At 43.6% G+C, this 19,054-nt stretch overlaps 1 protein-coding gene across 1 annotated transcript; it reads left to right on the top strand.

Moving 5' to 3' along the window:
* The first annotated feature begins 3,721 nt into the window (after positions 1 to 3,721).
* On the top strand, positions 3,722 to 19,023 carry LOC117430219 (bleomycin hydrolase-like). The gene is made up of 12 exons (XM_059000736.1): positions 3,722 to 3,869; positions 4,990 to 5,187; positions 5,634 to 5,743; positions 6,147 to 6,288; positions 6,425 to 6,513; positions 6,718 to 6,810; positions 10,138 to 10,293; positions 11,111 to 11,269; positions 11,423 to 11,490; positions 11,592 to 11,709; positions 14,055 to 14,124; positions 18,768 to 19,023. The coding sequence occupies exons 1-12, from the start codon at positions 3,860 to 3,862 to the stop codon at positions 18,914 to 18,916; spliced, it is 1,362 nt and encodes a 453-aa protein (XP_058856719.1). The 5' UTR covers positions 3,722 to 3,859; the 3' UTR covers positions 18,917 to 19,023.
* Positions 19,024 to 19,054: the final 31 nt, after the last annotated feature.

The following is a 19,054-nucleotide window of genomic DNA, read 5'->3' as shown; positions in this document are numbered from 1 at the left end:
ATGAAACAGTTTTTGGCATGTCTTATAATAGAATGACATCGCTCTGTCTTACATGAAGTAGACTGGTTAGAGTGTGAAACAGGAGCTAGGTGATTGGGGTTCGAATCACAGCCATCACAAACTGGAAACAAGCTCAGTCACTGCGTCTCGATGGGGTAGTTCATCTCAATCTGAATAATCACCACCATTTAAATATGTATCAATCCATCAGAGAAATAAGTTAACCACACACACATACACAAGTCAACTATCACACTCGCACACACACACTGAACTTCTTGAAACACACAAGAAAGACTGAGGAAACGAATAAGAACAACAAACCATGTGAAACCCCTGTCTTACCTGGGGGTAGGCTGGTTAGAACTAGGAGCAGGAGGCGGGGGACTGGGGTTCGAATTCCAGCCATCTCAGTCCGGACACAATCCCACAACCTGCCCTGTCTATCCGTCTCTCTGGTGTAGCTAACCTGTCCCTCCCTCTCTCTATCTATCTATCTCAGATCACACATCCCACCCCACTCCACCCTCTCAAATGCTCAGAGATTCAAGATGCTATTTGACAAACCGTTGCAGTGGTCAAAACCATTTGAGGAAGTGAGGAAGCCACACACAGGCATTCTTAACAATGAACTTCCTCAAACCCACACAAATACATATTGAGGGAGAGAGATATAACAAACCCATGAAAGGGTGTAATCTGTTTATTGCCCATCAGGTGGCTAGGCCTGTTACAGATGTCTCTATACAGTACATACAGAGCAAGCAAGCAACTCAGAGTCCAGCAGGGGGAGGTTATGTGTTGAATAGCCAGGAAGATGCTGGAGGCATGTGTGTTTAATAAAGCCCAACTGGTTTAGTATGTCTCTCTGATCCCCCCTCAGGCGAGGTACATCAGCAGGGCTCGGAGATCGTCCCGCACGCTGATATTCTCAAGCTTCCAGTTCAGAGCGAAGAAATCAGCCAGTTCCAGACCCTCCTTCCCGGATATTGACTCTGGCTTCACTGCGTCACTCCTGTCCGGGGGGGGAAGTCAAAACAAGAGATCTTAATATTTATTAGTGTAGCTCCAAAACAAATCCCTTTCATCTTTAACTGCGATGCAATTACACTGATCTGAATGCATATTGCCAGTGTAAACAGGCAGACAGACGGGCAAGCAGGCAGGCAGAATCCTTACTCACTGCGGTTCTTTGAGCAGCACCCTAGTGGTGAGAGCAGAGATTGCAGTGAAGAGCGGCAGGTCTGTTCGGAGGTCCCTGCCGGCTCTCAGCAGCTCTCTCAGCCGGCTCAGGTGATCCGGGTGGAGGATGAAGAGGGAGAGGAGAGCCTGCTCTGTTTCCTGGGTGGGGAATATCAGTACATTAGTATTATTCAAACGGAGAGCCCAGTATGATACCAGACAGCAGAGCAATGCTGTAACAGGTTCCCCTTGCAGAGCTGCGTAGTGAACTGAAGTGCGCGCCGGGGACGATTTAGGGAATCATTTCACTGGCTTATAAAAACTTTCAAACCTCTTGCAGATTGTAGTAAGACTACTTCAGTCCAGCACCAGGGCTGGTAAGATATATCTTAAGCACATCTAAAAATGCAAAGAAAAAGGGAAAAGAACAAATCAGACAGCAGAGCTGCCTGAAATGAGCCAGTGCCGTGCCTCACCTTCATGCTGAGCAGCCCATCCCTGTCTCTGTCCTGCTGGCTGAAGGCTGTTTTAAACAGCGTGCCCAGCGCTTCATCACACCTGCAGTGAGCGCACAGGTACTGCACAGCCGACATGTCTGCAACACAGCGGGTGTTTTCAATTCTAATTACATTTCCAATTCCTTTTTAATCAATTCCAATTAAGTTGCCCCCCCCCCCCCCCCCACAAAGCCCAGCCCCCTACCCTCTAGACGACGCAGGTCCATGGGCAGCCCGAAGCACACCAGGTGTGTGGAGAGACGGATTCCAGGAGACGAGCTCTTAAACAAACAAAGAAAGAAAGGCATGTATAGGAAACAGAGCAACTGGGAACCTGTACCAGGGGACTGCAGCACCTAATGCAGAGATGGAAATAAGACTCCCGCTGCCTAGCAGTGTCACCCATTCCAGGATTTACTACGAGCTTCATTAGCCTCAGTGTTGAGGTAACACGTTCAGGTTATTAAACTCAGCAAAACCAGAAACGGATCAAACTGTCTTATTTCCATCCCTGTTTAATGTCTAGTATAAGCAAGCATCTCTCTCTCTCTTTATATATATATATATATATATATATATAGTATATCTATATGCCTCATGTCTCCAGCTAAGATGGCAGCAGTATACACGTGTTAAACAGGCAATACAAATAGAAAAAAACCCACAATGGGACAATATACACTAGTAGGCAAAATAAATAAACAAGACTTTGCATAATGCCAAGCTGCACTTTTCTCATCAGAAGAAGGCTGCAGTTTAGTATTTTACCTGCTGCATGACTGGATCCAGCCCGCGAGACCAGTGCAGTTCTGTATGTGGTTTTACTGGGACGCGGCTGACCGCACCACAGTAACAGAATGGAAGAATGGCCAGCACTCAGCTGACTGCGGGAGTACATTACAGACTTGATGCCTGTTTCCATGGGCTGCCTGCTCAGACTTGTTCTGCTGCAGAAAAACAAACACACATTCATTTACCCTTCCGTGGAACATGAAGGCCACCCAGGGCAAATTGTACTTAACTATGTTCTTAACGTGTACATTATTAGACACGCTCATTAGCCCTGGGTCTGCTCTGACACTGTGGGCTCTGTATATTCAGTTGATTGAAATGCATCTACCGTTGTTGTTTAAATCATTAACAGAAGGGGGCTTTGTGAACACCAGGATCTAACTGCGCGTCTCTTTTCTATCATTAAAAGAAAGTAAAATGCCAGGTTCTGTTTTAATATTTAAACAACAATCCGCTCCTGTCAAAGCTATAGTTAAACTCTTTATCTACAGAACCGCTAGTTGTGATTGCACTTTCTCAGGACATTATTTGACACAGAAAATTGAGGGTATCAAAATGTGAGGGTACAGTGTATGGAAGTGCCCTGCCCTGTCTATCTGTCTGTCTGTCACACCAGGGACAGAAACATAAGACTCCCATTGCATAGCACTCTGATCCATTTCTGGCTTTAGTACTCTGAATTTAATAAGGCATGCTTGGGCTTGTTACCTATACACTGTGGCTAATCAAGCTCGCACTAAAACCTGGAACTGCTATTACGTTTAGACTGTGGTTGTTAATAACAGTCCTATTGATAAATAACCAGACTGGAAAAAAAAGCATAATATTACACGTGTTCATTCTGTACGTCTTGCGACACGACGCAGATCTTAATGTGAGGTACGCGTCATGTTTGCACGCTACATAGGAAAACGCTCAGTTTATGCAGGCAATGATTCTGTCTCAAAACGAGGTGGTTTTATTTTATTTTTAACAAAGTAGTAAAAAGACAACATCGAAACGACTGAAAAAAAACACAACTTCAGCCGAAAAGCAGACTAAAAAAGAAACGAAATTAACAGATGCCTGCATTTAAACCTCCCGCCGCGGTTTAAATAAAACTACAACAAAGTAACTGCCTTCGAACGAAAAATATATTTAAATTGACGCTTTCCTGTTTCCGAACTTTGTTTCATCGTAAAAAAAAAAATGTAATAGCAAAGTAGCATTTTTAAATAAAAATAAAATAAAATAAAAACATTACTCGACTGCGGGGAGAGAATTCCGTGTCGTGTTTCTACTTCCTGTTTCCGGAAAGCTCTTTTTACTTCACGGAGTCCGGCAAAGGGTTCAACATCAATTTTAAGAAAAAAATATATATATATACATTAATTAACAAAAAATACGCCATGACAGCTGGTAAGAAAGTGGATTTACTCCAATATTATTTATTATTAATGCGTTAACAGTATCTGTAATTCTTAATTTGAATCCAAAAAGAGTCAAGTTTCGCCGGGTCTCGAGTTATATTTGAAAACATGTCCACAGATGTCATTATAGATTTGCTGATTTGTGTATTGCGAGTAGCCCTGTTATTAGTAATAGTCACTAAGGTAAACTCGTTTTACATTGAGTTTCCTTTCATTAACGCTCAACAGTGATTTAGGGGTTAGTTCTACAAGGAACGTGCGTTTTTGTGTATAAGTACCGTAGATACACAAAGGAATACATTTATTTTTGGTGTAAAAGTTTCTTATTCTTATCTACTAACTAGATTGATAACAAAAAACACGTTCATTGATTTGTTTTGTACTTTAAAATCACCTCGAACGTTGCATTGCCACACTACCTTTAATTAATTTACCTCAAAGCACAGGTGCCTGCTTCAGTGCCGCTACCCTATGCAGACATCACGACTGAAAGAAATAGGAACCATTTTGAGAGCACCACAATAAATTAGAGAAGCTTTTATGTGTTTATTTATTTATTGCAAGACAAGTTTTGAGTGTTTTTTTTTTTTTTTTTTTAATTAATATTACTAAAACAGTAAGGTCAAATTGGCTGGTCAGTATATTAGCCCTATTCATTTTTGTAAGACTGGCCTTTTTGTTCTTTTTGAAAGTTTAATTTAAAGACTTGTAAAGGTAACAGAGTTTCTTTTTTTAAATTATTATTCGTTCACCTGTTGCTTCAAACAGTCGTGAACTCCAATGTTCTTATCGGTAGTGTTATCCTGTAGGTAAGGTAGACCCTGAGTGCGCCTCGGGGTCTGTGAATCCAGACATTAATATGTTCTTTGCTTTAGTTCCTTTCACAAAAACTGGTAATGCAGGCGCTGCGGCACACCGGAGTCCTTTAAAATAGGCTTTACTACTTATTTTATTACTAGCTTATATATAGAGAGAGAGAACTATTCTAGGATTTCCTGTGAGTTTGATAACACACACCTGCGCTACCTGTGCACTGTGGCTAATCAAGCTCATAGTAAAACCGGGACGGAGTGCGAGACTTTAAATATAGGCGAATGTTTTGCGTGCAGGTCTGAGCCCTGAGAAGGTCGCCTCCTTCACCAAGAAGCTGAAGTCGGAGCCCCGCTACCTGCTGGCTCAGAATGTGTCGACCTGCATCGACCCCCTGGAGGTGTGTCTGCACAGGACGACGGTGCAGGACACCGTCCACGTCTTCCAGCACGCCATCCCCAGCGAGGGCAAGCCCATCACCCACCAGAAGAGCTCAGGTGAGCCACGGCATGGATTATTACACTTGTATGGCATTCATGTACGTGGCAGTGAATGCATTTCGTGACTGTCCAATTTTTAATGATGCTGGGGGGGGGGGGGGGGTGCTACCTGTTTAGACTCGTATAGAGCGTCTGGCTGAGGGAGGGAGGGGTGCCCCAGACAGTGTAAGGTCTAGGGGCCAAAATAACTTTTTTGAAACCCAACACCATGTTACTGATGCCGCACATTAAAGTTAAACCAATGCCTGTGATTGCAACAGGCTCCTATGATATCTGTTCTGTTGTCATCTCTGACCCGTGTTCTTTTCTTGAGTGGGTTTTTATTATCAGTGGCGGGATGACTGCAGCTGACCGATCGATTCGTGTTTTCTGTCGTAAGCCCCACCGTAACCTCCCTTGTAATGAATTGCGTTACTCAAGCCTGTGTTGTTTGCCACTTTCAGGAAGGTGCTGGATCTTTTCCTGCCTCAACGTGATGCGTCTCCCGTTCATGAAGAAGTTTAACTTGGAGGAATTCGAGTTCAGCCAGTCCTATCTGTTCTTCTGGGATAAGGTAATGCAAGGACTCGGAGCAGCCGCCAAGGAAATGTGTTTTACATTTCAAATCTTAGCAATGCCTAAGCTCTTTAGTAACTGAAAGTTTAAAAAAATAAAATAAACAGCAGCACGTTACCCTTCCAGAAATGAGCCTGCGTTATTGCTGTATTCGTTAGGCATGCAGTAAGAAAACGAGATCGCAAGCATGCCAGGTGACTGTACAGCACCTTTTAAATCGCAGAAGCTGGAAACCCAGGCCTGTAGCTCCTAGGTGGTGGATTACAATCTTGCCTAGCGTTTTTTAAATATCTTCTCAGACAGGAATACATTGTTAGATTTCCATAACCTTGGTATTATTTGTTGATGATGTAGGACAGCCCCCCACCCCACCCCCCCCGTGTTTTGTCTCGTTCCTTCAGATTGAACGCTGTTACTACTTCCTGCACGTCTACGTGGAGACGGCCCAGCGGAAAGAGCCTGTGGACGGGAGACTGGTCCAGTTCCTTCTGTCCAACCCCTCCAATGACGGAGGACAGTGGGACATGCTGGTCAACCTTATCGGTAAGACTGGACATCAGGAGATTATTAGAATATTGTATATATGAAATATCAGTGTCACCGATTTTTATTTTTTTTTACAAACATTTAAAAAAAAAAATCTCTTTAAGCAAAATCATTGCTTTTGTTTTTATTCCAGAAAAATACGGCGTTGTGCCCAAGAAGAGTTTCCCGGAGTCGCACAGCTCGGAGGCCTCCAGACGGATGAATGACATTCTGAACCACAAGGTGAGGGGCTGGGGTTTTCACAGTGCTCTGCAACACGTTGGGTGGTCTGACGTTACTGCGGGCAGAAAGGTAGAAAATGCACACAACCCGCTTCTGTATGTAAAACTGTTTTGTGTCTTTTTAAATTTACAAATGCACTGTGTTGTGACGTTCCCTGCAAAGGTTCATTAACACCACATTGTCCGTCTCTTCCCTGATGTTCAGATGAGAGAGTATTGCCTCAGACTGAGGAACATGGTAGCCAGCGATGCGTCTAAAGCAGAGCTCTCTGAGACCATGGATACTATGATAGAGGAGGTAAGCACTTGTTTCAACTCCTTTTATTTTTTTCTCGGTGGCTCCGACCCCTTCCTTTCTTCTGAGTGCACGCAGTAGTCTGTGGTCCTGTCCTCTGACACTTCAGCTCTTTAAATCCATTCCAATCCAGGATCATATTCCAACCGGGCTCTTTAATTACTTGGTAAAACACAGAGGTTCACTTCAGCTATGAAGCACCTGGTTGGTACAAGGCTCTGGGCTGCTCGACTCAATATTTAAGGAAATGGTTTGAGCAAGGTCCTGGACTGGGGTGGCTTGAGAGAGCACCAAGCGAGAGAACCTGTTTCGACACTCAATCACCACACGGGGGAGCTCTTTGATTACAGGTTGGTCTCTGATGCTCGGGACAAGGTTTCGGGGGGCAGCAGTATACACAAGAGAATGTATTGAAAGGACAGTGATATTCCTGCTATAGAAATGAACAGAGTTGTGGTGGAAGTCACGCAGGTGGTATATAGTTCTGCCACTGTCTAGGTTACAGGGATGGAAACAAGTCTCCTATTGCACAGCAGTTTCACCCATTCCAGGTATTAATATGAGCTTGATCAGCCACTGTGTGTAGGTAACTAGTTGAGATGTGTCGTCTTAAGCTCATAGTGAAACCAGGAGTGTGTTACAAGTCTTGCAGGTCACCATTGTTGAAAACCCTTTTTGGGGTGAAATAGCCAGTCCCATCCAGCTGTTCTGCATTGGTAGAAAACTAGATAATATGTAGATAATACCACTGCAATTAAAATCGTTTGTATGTCGAGGAACAATTACATCTCAAACCATCAACAGCATGCCATTAGGATGATAAGGTAAAAACAAAAGAAAAAGCCAAGGTCATGTGTGCTTCTTTCTCTAAATTACCCAGAATATCCTGGCAGGACAGCCAAGGCTATTTGCTTACTCAGCTGGTGTCTGTACAGCAGCCATCTGCCCCCACAGGCCAGGGGCGTTGATGATGAGTTGCTGTATCTCTTTGTTATAATAATACTAAGTGTTTGTGTAACATCGAGTGAATCGGGCTTGAGCTGCTGTTTAAAACAGAAAAGATATTGTCTGAGGGAACCTTTTAGTCTAGGTAGAGAACTCGCAGTACTGTACAGGGGATCTGAGAGCCAGCTAATTCAATACTGTCTAGTACAGATAACTCAGTGCTGTACTGGGGATCTGAGAGCCAGCTAATTCAATACAGTCTAGTATAGAGAACTCAGTGCTGTACTTGGGAGCTGAGAGCCAGCTAATTCAATGCAGTCTAGTATAGAGAACTCAGTGCTGTGGATCTGAGAGCCAGCTAATTCAACACAGTCTAGTATAGAGAACTCAGTGCTGTACTGGGGATCTGAGAGCCAGCTAATTCAATACAGTCTAGTATAGAGAACTCAGTGCTGTACTGGGGATCTGAGAGCCAGCAAACTCAATACAGTCTAGTATAGTGAACTCAGTGCTGTACTGGGGATCTGAGAGCCAGCTAATTCAATACAGTCTAGTATAGAGAACTCAGTGCTGTACTGGGGATCTGAGAGCCAGCAAACTCAATAGTCTGCATGTATTTTTTAAAATTATTATTATTTCCTGTGTGGCCTGATCACTGTATGGCCTCCAAGTTGTGCAGTTTTTGTGTTCTAAGAACACTGATTACTGATAATGTGCTTCCAAATCATTTCCTTAAGGGAGTGACTTGTGTGGTCTGATGCATTTATTTTTCCGATGCATTTGTTTTTCCAATTCCACGCTGAAGATGTTGGTAGTTTGCTCTAGGCTGATGGCAATGGCCCTAATGATGAGGGGCTTGAGTGCTTTCAGTGTAATTTCCAGGCTCTAGCATTTGCAGTACTGAAATTGCTGAATCTGATCCCCTCTGTACCAATGCTCTTAAAAATACAGTTGTGGCATATCCTGGCGGAGTATAAGTTAAACTCCCTGCATGTAATCTTGAAGCCAGAAAAATATCTACACTTGGTGGCATGAGTGCTCCCCACTACTGACTGTTATCCCTGCTTCCTTTTGTAAGATACGCAGTGACTGATTCATGGCCTGTTTGCTGAACACCCCAGACACATGGCAGTGTCAGTCACCGCTCTTCTAAAAAGAGAGACGGAGGGGAAAAGAGATTTAAAGGCTGGCTTGACCACAGCTATAGCCTGCATGGCAGGTCGCAAGTGAAACATGGCTTTTTTAAAAAAATTTTTATATATATTTCTGTCTGCACACAGGTGTTTCAATATTGACACTTTTCGTTTCCTGACGTCACGCGACCCGGGTGTGTTTCCTCCGTCCTTTGAACAGAGAGGGGCTCCTCTGTTTGTTCTGAGCTGGGAATTTATTTGTCCGTTCTAAGAGAGAGACGGGGGAGAAGGGCAGGGCAGGTATTTTTCTCCCAGCCGGCTGTGCCCAGCGTTGGGTACACTCTGGATACAGCTGGGCAGAGTTTACACAGCGCCACGGGAGAGAGCTGCATGAAAACAAACAGAGCGTGCCCCAAGCCGCTGCGAATAACCAGAACAGAAGGGATGGAAAACTTAATAGGGCTCCGTCGTGTGTGAGCCTGTGTGTGCTTAGGGAGGCGGGCAGGAGTCTGCTGTGACAGGAAAGGAAGGAAATTCCTCCGATTTTCTCTCTCGGTTCTGGAAACTCGGCTTCTGAGAAATGTTTGGAATTTGTCTGATTTAAACAGACCTCTAAAAAAAACAAAAACAACAAAAAAATATCTATTTGACTACAGCAGAATGCGAATGCAATGAATAATCCTCTATAGCCTTGATGGGAGATGGTTCGTTGGGTCACTGGTACAGTGTCACGCAGTAACTGGACAACTGTTGATTTCAATGCAGGGTGATTCATTTATCACTGGACCAGTACAGATGGGCAGAAAAAAATATATATAACAATAAATAAATATATGTATATATATTAATTAGAGGGATGGCAATAAGACTCGTTTTGCATTGCAGTTTCACCCATTCCAGGTTTTACTAGGAGCTTGATTAGCCACAGTGCAGGTAACAAGGTCAGGAGCGTCTTATTAAACTTCTAATAAAACCAGGAATGGATCAGGTGAGTCTTCTCTCCATCCCTGCGTGTAGCCAGCATAGACCACAGGGATGCTTTGAGCTTTAGTGTGGTCACATTGAGCCCCTATACACGTGACAGGCACCAAGCATACCATCCTCATTCTCTTGGTCCGCTGTTGCTACCTTCCGAGTTGTATTGCTCTGTGGTGCATGCTTTCCCCAGCATAGCCATGCACCAGTATAACCGGCCCTGTGTAAGCCCTGGTTTGGGTTTCTCTCTCTCTCTCTCTCTCCCTGTCTGCTGCAGGTGTTTCGGGTGGTGAGTGTCTGTCTGGGCAGCCCTCCCAGTATGTTCACCTGGGAGTACCGAGACAAGGAGAAGAACTTCCATCGGCTGGGGCCGCTGAGCCCACTGCAGTTCTACAGAGAGCACGTCAAACCACTGTACAACATTGAGGACAAGGTGAGACGCACACACATTGACACTGACACTGAGTCCGCTGCAGTTCTACAGAGAGCACGTCAAACCACTGTACAACATTGAGGACAAGGTAAGACGCACACACACTGACACTGACACTGACACTGAGCCCGCTGCAGTTCTACAGAGAGCATGTCAAACCACTGTACAACATTGAGGACAAGGTGAGACACACACACACACTGACACTGAGCCTGCTGCAGTTCTACAGAGAACATGTCAAACCACTGTACAACATTAAGGACAAGGTGAGACACACACACTGACACTGAGAGCATGTCAAACCCTTCTTCCGCAATGTAAAGGAACACACGGATGGATTGACACCTTTCCTGATGCTGTTGGAAATCATGGATATGAAGATCGTGACACTTGCCAAGGGGAATTATTAAAAGAAGCTCAGTGGCTCCAAAAATTTACCAAAAAAAAAGTATGTTAGAAAGATACTGTAATTATCCACTAGTGGTCAGTCTCTGTCTGGGCCTTTGACAAGATCTGAACTTGCATGTAGGATTCATCATTATTTATTAATAGTGTAACCTTATAAATTTATAGAAATTGAATAATTAAAGTCTGTTGTTCACACGGGAATAAGTGGTTCTCTTCGATATCTTGTTCCGTATATGCTTGTATCATTAATTTAACACTTTTATTACCAATCAAAGCAATTAAAAAGATTTCCTCTGGCACTGCTCCAATTGTAATCATTCTTTTACAACTTGTGTAACACTGGCAACTTGTTATCCATCTCTCTCTCTCTCTCTCTCTCTCTCTCTCTCCCTCTCCCCTTGGCGAGCAGATCTGCCTGGTGAATGACCCTCGACCCCAGAACCCCTACAATAAGCTGTACGGTGTAGAGTTCCTGGGTAACATGGTGGGCGGCCGCGGGACCAACTACAACAACCAGGCCGTGGACGTGCTCAAGAAAGCTGCTGCGGACTCCATCAAAGACGGGGAGGTAACCCTCCGCAGCATGTCTGTGCCTTACCCTTTTCAAAATAAAGAACAGAAAAAAAAATGCTTTGTCAGCCTGCACCAAATGAGCTGAATTCTTCTGATACTCAACGATCTTACTGTGCTGTGTCCCGTGTGCTGGTTCTCTCGTTCTTAGGCTGTGTGGTTCGGCTGCGATGTTGGGAAGCACTTCCACGGCAAGCTGGGTATCAACGACATGGACGTGTGAGTACCAGCCTCTTCCAAAGAGTCGAGCCCCTTTTTAATCAGTCGGGGTCCACGTGTGTGATGTTTCACAATGTCTCTGTGTGTGTGTGTGCCGGCAGGTTTAACCATGAGCTGGTGTTTGGGATCTCTGTGAAGAACCTGTCCAAGGCTGAGAGGTTAATATTTGGAGACTCCTTGATGACCCATGCCATGGTCCTGACTGCTGTCACTGACAAGGTACAAGCCAAGGCTAACCAATAACTTCAATCCTGAATGGGGTCCCTGGGGGGAAATAAGGATAGATATAGATAGATGTACTGGGGTGGAAATAAGGCTCCCATTGCATAGCACTTTGATCCAATCCTGGTTTTGCTATGATTTTAATAACACACCCGAGCTTGTTACCTGTACACTGGCTAATCAAGCTCATATTAAAACCTGGAATGTGTGAAACTGTTATGCAGTAGGAGTCTTATTTCCATCTCTTGTATATATTTAGATATAGATATGTCCATATATATGGAGCAAGGAGAAATGAGAGTGCTACAGCATGTAGAGTGTAAAGATTATACTGCAAAATATGTGCAAGGATAAGTGTGGCGTAGTGGTTAGGGCTCTGCACTCTTGACCGGAGGGTTGTGGGTTCAATCCCAGGTAGGGGACACTGCTGCTGTACCCTTGAGCAAGGTACTTTACCTAAATTGCTCCAGTAAAAACCCAACTGTATAAATGGGTAATTGTATGTAAAAATAATGTGATATCTTGTAACAATTGTAAGTCGCCCTGGATAAGGGCGTCTGCTAAGAAATAAATAATAATAATAATAATGATAAGGAACTAGCAAAATGTATTTAAGGAAAATGACATTCCAAAACAACCTTCTGAATACTGTGGGGGGAGAAGAACAATTAAAAAATTAAAAAAAAAAAAAAAAAATCGGTGCTCTTAAAATATGTTTTTTCGAAAAATAGGAAATACAGCACTTTTTTTGCAATTACCATAGTTTCTGCCAAACAAGCACACAAGATGCCAACGCTGGCATTGAGAAGGCAACGCTAATTGATTTTTTCCTCTGCTTTTGTGTTTAATGGAATGCCCTGCAGCTATGGAATTGGAGTTGAGTTTGCATGTCTGTGTGTAAGCGGTGTGTCTGCTGGTTATTTATTCTACACCCTGCCTCCCGCAGGTCTGTGACTGCTCAGCTTCTGTGATAAAGGAGAGGGCACAGGCTTGTCCGGGCTCGTTATCTGACAGTCATCCTCACGTTTACAGCCCGGGGGAGGGGTGGCGGCTGTAAATGAGTCTCCTAACGAGCAGGATGTTTGTTAGGGGATAAGCGTGTCAGGGGAGGGGTGATAACAGGGCACAAAGAGAACGTCTGCGAGGAAGTTGAAGGGGGCAGATTGGAGTTAACCGAAGCTCTTTAAAGGGTAATGTGAACAGTACAGTTCAAGACTGTGCTCAAATCATCTAAGAAGGGTGGAAATAAGATTTGTTTTTAAGCACGTAGCAGAAAATGGAGTGACCCGAACAGGTATGCAAGGGGGGGTCTTTATTTCCATCCCTACTTTCTTTTGACCGCAATACTATTCAGGTTCCAGGCCGACCCTAAATATAGATTTTTGTGGCAGCAGGAATGTTAGCTTTACCCAGCCTGGAAAGGACCGTTGTTTCTCCTGAGCGTGTAGTGAGAGGGTAGCTCACTGTCCTTGGCTTTGATTAGAGGCTGCCTTAAAAAAGGGGCCAGTTTGGACTGAATTGTAGGTAGGTTTTATAATGTGGACCACTGTCAAGTGAGAGCTAAGTTGAAATCCCCATCATTTTCTTAGAATTATTTTTGTGTTTCATAGAGTTCTTTTTGTGTCTGCGTCACTTGCTGTTTCCTTGTTTATGCTAGTTAATGAACAGTAGTTATTTAAATTGCTGTCAGTTTTCTATAAATGAGCCCAGATGCACATGTCTTGAAAGCCTTGTTCCAGCTGGTCAGCTACACTTAGCAGTTTACTGTAATGCGTGACAATGACAGCCAGTAAGCCTTTTCTGTAGGACTGTGTGCACTGAATTAGTAGCCTGTAGCTGTGCTCCATTGAGTCATGGCTAGCAGACCTGGCCCGGTGAGCGAAGGCTGTAGGATCCTGATGTTGGGATCAGCACTTGTAAGCTTGTTATTATTATTATTATTATTATTATTTAGCAGACGCCCTTATCCAGGGCGACTTACAATTGTTACAAGATATCACATTATTTTTACATACAATTACCCATTTATACAGTTGGGTTTTTACTGGAGCAATCTAGGTAAAGTACCTTGCTCAAGGGTACAGCAGCAGTGTCCCCACCGGGATTTGAACCCATGACCCTCTAGTCAAGAGTCCAGAGCCCTAACCACTACTCCACACTGCTGCCCCAAGCTTGTGCTCCACAATCCTGATTAGTGGCGAGCCGGACGTGGTTCGGAACCCATCCATGTGCTGAAGGCATTAATACTTTCAATATATTCTCTTCTTATGACAGCTGAGCCCTGGAGCGTATTTAGAGTTCACTCTGAATATTATACCGCTGCTCTCTTGTGTGTTTCACAGGAAGAGAAGGGGGGAAGTTACGAGAAGTGGAGAGTTGAGAATTCCTGGGGAGACGACCGTGGAAACAAAGGTACTGTACCCCCAAAACACCTCACCCTGACGCTCCATTCTCCACTCTCCAGAACCGACGTTACCCTGCACCTTAATAATGAGGACTAGTCCAAGCCTCCATTCTCTGCACCCTTTCACATTAATAATGAGGACTAGTCCAAGCCTCCATTCTCTGCACCCTTTCACATTAATAATGAGGACTAGTCCAAGCCTCCATTCTCTGCACCCTTTCACATTAATAATGAGGACTAGTCCAAGCCTCCATTCTCTGCGCCCTTTCACATTAATAACGAGCACCTGTCCAAACACTCCATTCTCAGTACTCCGAGCTGAGGCAGTGTTTGGCTGTGCCTTCAGTAAGAAGAGCCAATCTTAACCAAACACTACTGAAGAGGAAGGCAGAAAGGCACCCGACAGCTAAGCGCGGAACAAGAGCCCTTTTGACGGGAGAGAGGGCAGCGCTGGCTTTGTGGGACCGTGTTTATCTCAGCGGGGGTGCGGCCGCAGGATCAGTATCAAACAGGTTTATTAAAGTCACCCCTAAGGGCTCAGCAGCTTGGCAGCCAAGAGTTTGTGCTTTTATATTGCTGGATTAGCAGTGGAAGGACCCTGCTGGGAATATTATGTGTTTCTAATTGTTGCTGGATCACAGGACAGGTTCCTGGGGGTTTGGTCTGAAGTAGCAGAGATTAAGGAGCACAGAGGCAGCTGCAGTTCAATTGCAGCTTAGATTGCATTAGAACAGGGGAAAAGAGATCTTCGGATTTGAAACTTTAATTCAGTTTTTGATTAAGTCGTTCAGATATTGTGTTGCTCCCAGACCTGGGGTGGGTTGTAATTAGATTTGCAATTGCAGCAGAATTGTGTGCTGAGATTGCAATTACAGTGCTATTGTGTTCAATTGCTACTGCAGTTCAAATTATGTTGCAATGATTACAATTATACAAAAAAAGTTGCATAAACAGCTCCCCGCATTAACACGTTTGCTCTGTTTATTCCAAATAACCAGCAATTATCACAGTTACTAATATAGAAACTTTATTTATTCTTGAAAATACAAGAAAAATGATCAGAGACACATAAATGTGTAATTGAACTGTAATCGATCGATTTATATGCTACAATTACGCAGGTGTGCCAAGGATCAAATACAGTTAGAATTACATTTACATTGTATTTGCAATTCATTCTTAACTGCACAGTTAACACTGGAACCAAGCCCAGGTCTGGTTGCTCCTCCTAAGTTTTCTCTTGCTGTCTCTCTGCACGCTCTCCTGATCGTTTCTAACTGTTTTCACTTTTAAGCACTTCAGCAAGGAATCTGCAAAGTAGCCAGCCCCGTCCCCCCCCTTATCGGGTTTGTTATCTCTGCTCAGCATTAATTAGCCACGCTAATTATTTGCCTGACCCATGCGTTTGCTGCAGTACAGTGCATGGAGATCAGGAGGGGGGCGGATTACTGGACGTCCTGTCCAGCCACATTCCTGTACAGATTAGAGCTGGATTCAGAAAGCGCTTTCAACCCCTCACTGCTGAGGTTTCCATAGCAACTCTCCACTTCGATTTGCGTTGCGCTAACTGATCATTACTGTACACCTGTTTTTAATATTATTTTTATTTTTATATTCGCTGTTTGAGATTCCCTGTTTGTGGTTTACAATAATTGAGTAGAAGAAAAACAATTTGGTGAATGCAGAATTTGCTAATAGTCTTTGGCACACTAAGCCTCCTGTGTAGATTTTGTGCGATGGCAGCATGCAGGGGCTAAGGGGTTTGTTTCTAACCTGTGGCCTGGGAGCAGATCTGCCCCCAGAATCATGCATCTACGTCTTCCACACTCCCAGGCCAATAATCTGCAACTCCAGCACTCCAGCAAACAAAATCTGTACCTCCCAACATCATCCTCATCTGGAGATTATTAAATATGTGTCATTGGTAATATGTAATCAAGTCCTGTCATTTGCAATTACAATGATATTTTGCACAAAAGGAAGTCATGTTATTTGTGCATGTATGCCCTGATACTGGTATAGTTTCGCAGTCTACATATACGTTTAAGTCTGTGTATGAAGTTTGGATTTATTTATTATTGTTCAGATTTTTCGATTGAGTGTTTAAAGTTTATATATCTTCATAATCGCCCCCAACAAGACGTGTTTACGAAAACACAAAGTTGTTGTAAACATATCAATTAAAAGTGGTCTGCAGCACGTCATTTTATGTTCTGCATTTGGCTGAGTGGTCCTGGTTTATATTTATCACCACCCTGGGGAGATTTGTACCATGCAATGTAATCATGTAATTTTACAGCGATAATTTGAAACATACAGTGTATTTTAGACATGTTGCGGGCACACGGTTCTTAAGCCAGTGTAAATAAATTGTTCACAGATCGTCTTCATAGGAGATGACGGATCCATAAAAGTTTCTAGAAACTTTCTTTTCACTGCACAGCCTCGCAAGACTTATAAAACACACAGTGTACCCAGAACAGAGCTGGCGTAAATTTGCAGCTTAGAAACTGATCTAACCATCAAAAAATCTTGCTGCTTATTTGTGTTCTGCAAACACTTTCGATGCAGCTGTGTGTCCTGAACCAACAACAGTCATCAGTCATCAGCCAGACTTTCCGTTGTCTATGAAAGCATTGTATTATCATTGTAAATAAGCGATTCCTGCAGTAAATGCTTTAAAACAAGCAAATAGCATTTCATTTTTTTGTAGCGGGTTTGTTTTTTTCTAATACTCTGTTTTCTTTGTGACTCTTCATCTGGTTGTCATCGTGGTGTGAAGTTCAAGACTGAGACTGGGAGGTTTCTGCGTTTCCCAGTAAAACAATGAGTTCAGACTTGCTGATAGAAAACGTTGGTGCCTATTGTCCCTTATCAGCACGAGAAAGAGCCTGCAGGGGCCAGGGCAACCTGGACTGGTAGATTAGGAGCTGGGTTCGAGCCTTTCACAACAGCCTGCGTGCCAGATAATACAGTAGTGTGTTCTGTTATGTAAAGCTCCTCTGAACTGCCTTGACACGCAGGGCATGCGCTCACTTCACAGTGGCTGCGGAAATAGGTCAGTGTGCTGCTTTTATTGCAGGGATGGCAAAGCACAGTCCAAGCCTGTTCCTTCCAACACTAGTTATCTGGGTTATTTTATTTTTTTTAGTTTTGGTGGGGTTTTAGTGCCTCCCGGTGGTGTTGGATTGTAATTGCAAACAGGGCAGAATCTGCAATTTCCCAGAGGAGTTGCTGCTTGTGGTTAGGGGGACCCTGCGAGAGGTAGGGTCTCAATCTTTTTAAAACAAACGCAATAGACAAATTACATCATTAAAGCATTTGAAATGCGCTGAATAACTGAATGCCCCTCACATAGTGAGTGTGATGTGGGGGAAGTCCAGTCTAATCGAGCTTGAAGCTGAGAATGTGGCTCTCGTTTTTTAGTTGTGTATCTCCTGTGGTTTCATGAGAGAGAAAGTTGTGAAGTCCTTCATTGTTTTATTGCCCTTGCCAAGCTGCAAGGGGGTAGGGCCAAGGAAAATAAGTGTATGCCAGGCATAATCTCGGTTATATTGCTGGTGAAAGCCTTCGCTCGCATGCAGTGATGTGCGGTTATACCATCGATGGCTCGGATTGGCGTGAGATGTGTAACGCTCCCCTCCCGAGGCACACAACCTGGCTTCCAATATCCCATGTTTTAGTCCTAAAAGCCCTTCTCCTCCTCCTCCTGCGAAGATATCACTACTTGTGTAACAAAACAATATTTTTGAACTCAACTCATCCAAGCGTGATGAAACTAATTAACATTCCTTGGCAAGGGTTTTCAATTTTGTGGATTTAGCTAATGCCCTTTAATTTAAATCCTTGCGGCCTGCGGTAATGTATGCTGCGAAACGTGTTTTTCTTACATTACAGGTTTATGTTGAGTAATAGTATTATTATTAATTTCTTACAATTGTTACATTTATATCACATTATTTATTTTTTTAACATACAATTACCCATTTATACAGCTGGGTTTTTACTGGAGCAATCTAGGTAAAGTACCTTGCTCAAGGGTACAGCAGCAGTGTCCCCATCGGGGATTGAACCCACTGTCAAGAGTCCAGAGCCCTAACCACTACTCCACACTGCTGCCCATAATGCTACTAATAATCTATAATACCTCTTGAGTCTGGTGTGGACGTTTTTGGCGTCATGTGTCCAGTGGGTATATTAGGAGTATTCCAGTTCTGCCTGTTTAGAGAAACTTCCAGTTTCTGTCCCTTGTTTGTAAGTCCATGAATGAAACCAATAGACTATGATCAGCTGTCCACGATTTTCCTTATTGATCTTTAAATAAGTGATAAAGCTCTGTCGGGTGTGTGTGTTTATAAACAGTAATAATCCTCTGGAGTGTTTCTCTCTCTGCCACACCCATCTCTCGTTTGTATGTTTGACTGCTAGAAACAATGTTCCGGATTTTTCCAATAAGAAGTGTTGCCTGGCACTTGAAAGCCACATCACCCCCCCATCCAAGAACAGTCCTAGTAACCTGTAACCTGAACCTCCAGTTTGTTAGACATCGTTGTGTTGTGTTGTGTTTTTTTTTTTTTTTTTTTTTTAAAGAGAAATGTATCTAGTGCGTCATGGTTAGGTTGACCTCCTCTTCCTCCCTCTTCCTCTGCAGGCTACCTCATCATGACTGACGACTGGTTCTCTGAGTATGTTTACGAGGTAGTCGTGGACAAGAAGTACCTCTCCACAGAGGTGCTGGAAGTGACGAAACAAGAACCGGTGATCCTCCCAGCCTGGGATCCAATGGGAGCCCTCGCTTAACCACGGAAAGCGCTTGTCTGTTTTTACATTGCCAGTCGACTGCTCTTATAAACTCTAGAAAACATGTACCAGCCCAATAAAAACAAGGACGTTTTATACTGATCAAACGCTTGAGTGAGTGCCGTTGCTGTTTGTGGG

The sequence above is a fragment of the Acipenser ruthenus genome, chromosome 26 (genome assembly GCF_902713425.1).
Source record: "Acipenser ruthenus chromosome 26, fAciRut3.2 maternal haplotype, whole genome shotgun sequence".
Lineage (NCBI taxonomy): Eukaryota > Metazoa > Chordata > Actinopteri > Acipenseriformes > Acipenseridae > Acipenser > Acipenser ruthenus.
This window is presented reverse-complemented; position numbering and strand designations above follow the sequence as displayed.

Bases quoted from the DNA above. Each gene is read 5' to 3' on its own strand.
- LOC117430219 (XM_059000736.1), top strand. The intron at 10,294-11,110 runs GTGAGACGCACA...CTTGGCGAGCAG, and splicing joins TGTACAACATTGAGGACAAG to ATCTGCCTGGTGAATGACCC. The intron at 11,710-14,054 runs GTACAAGCCAAG...TGTGTTTCACAG, and splicing joins TGACTGCTGTCACTGACAAG to GAAGAGAAGGGGGGAAGTTA.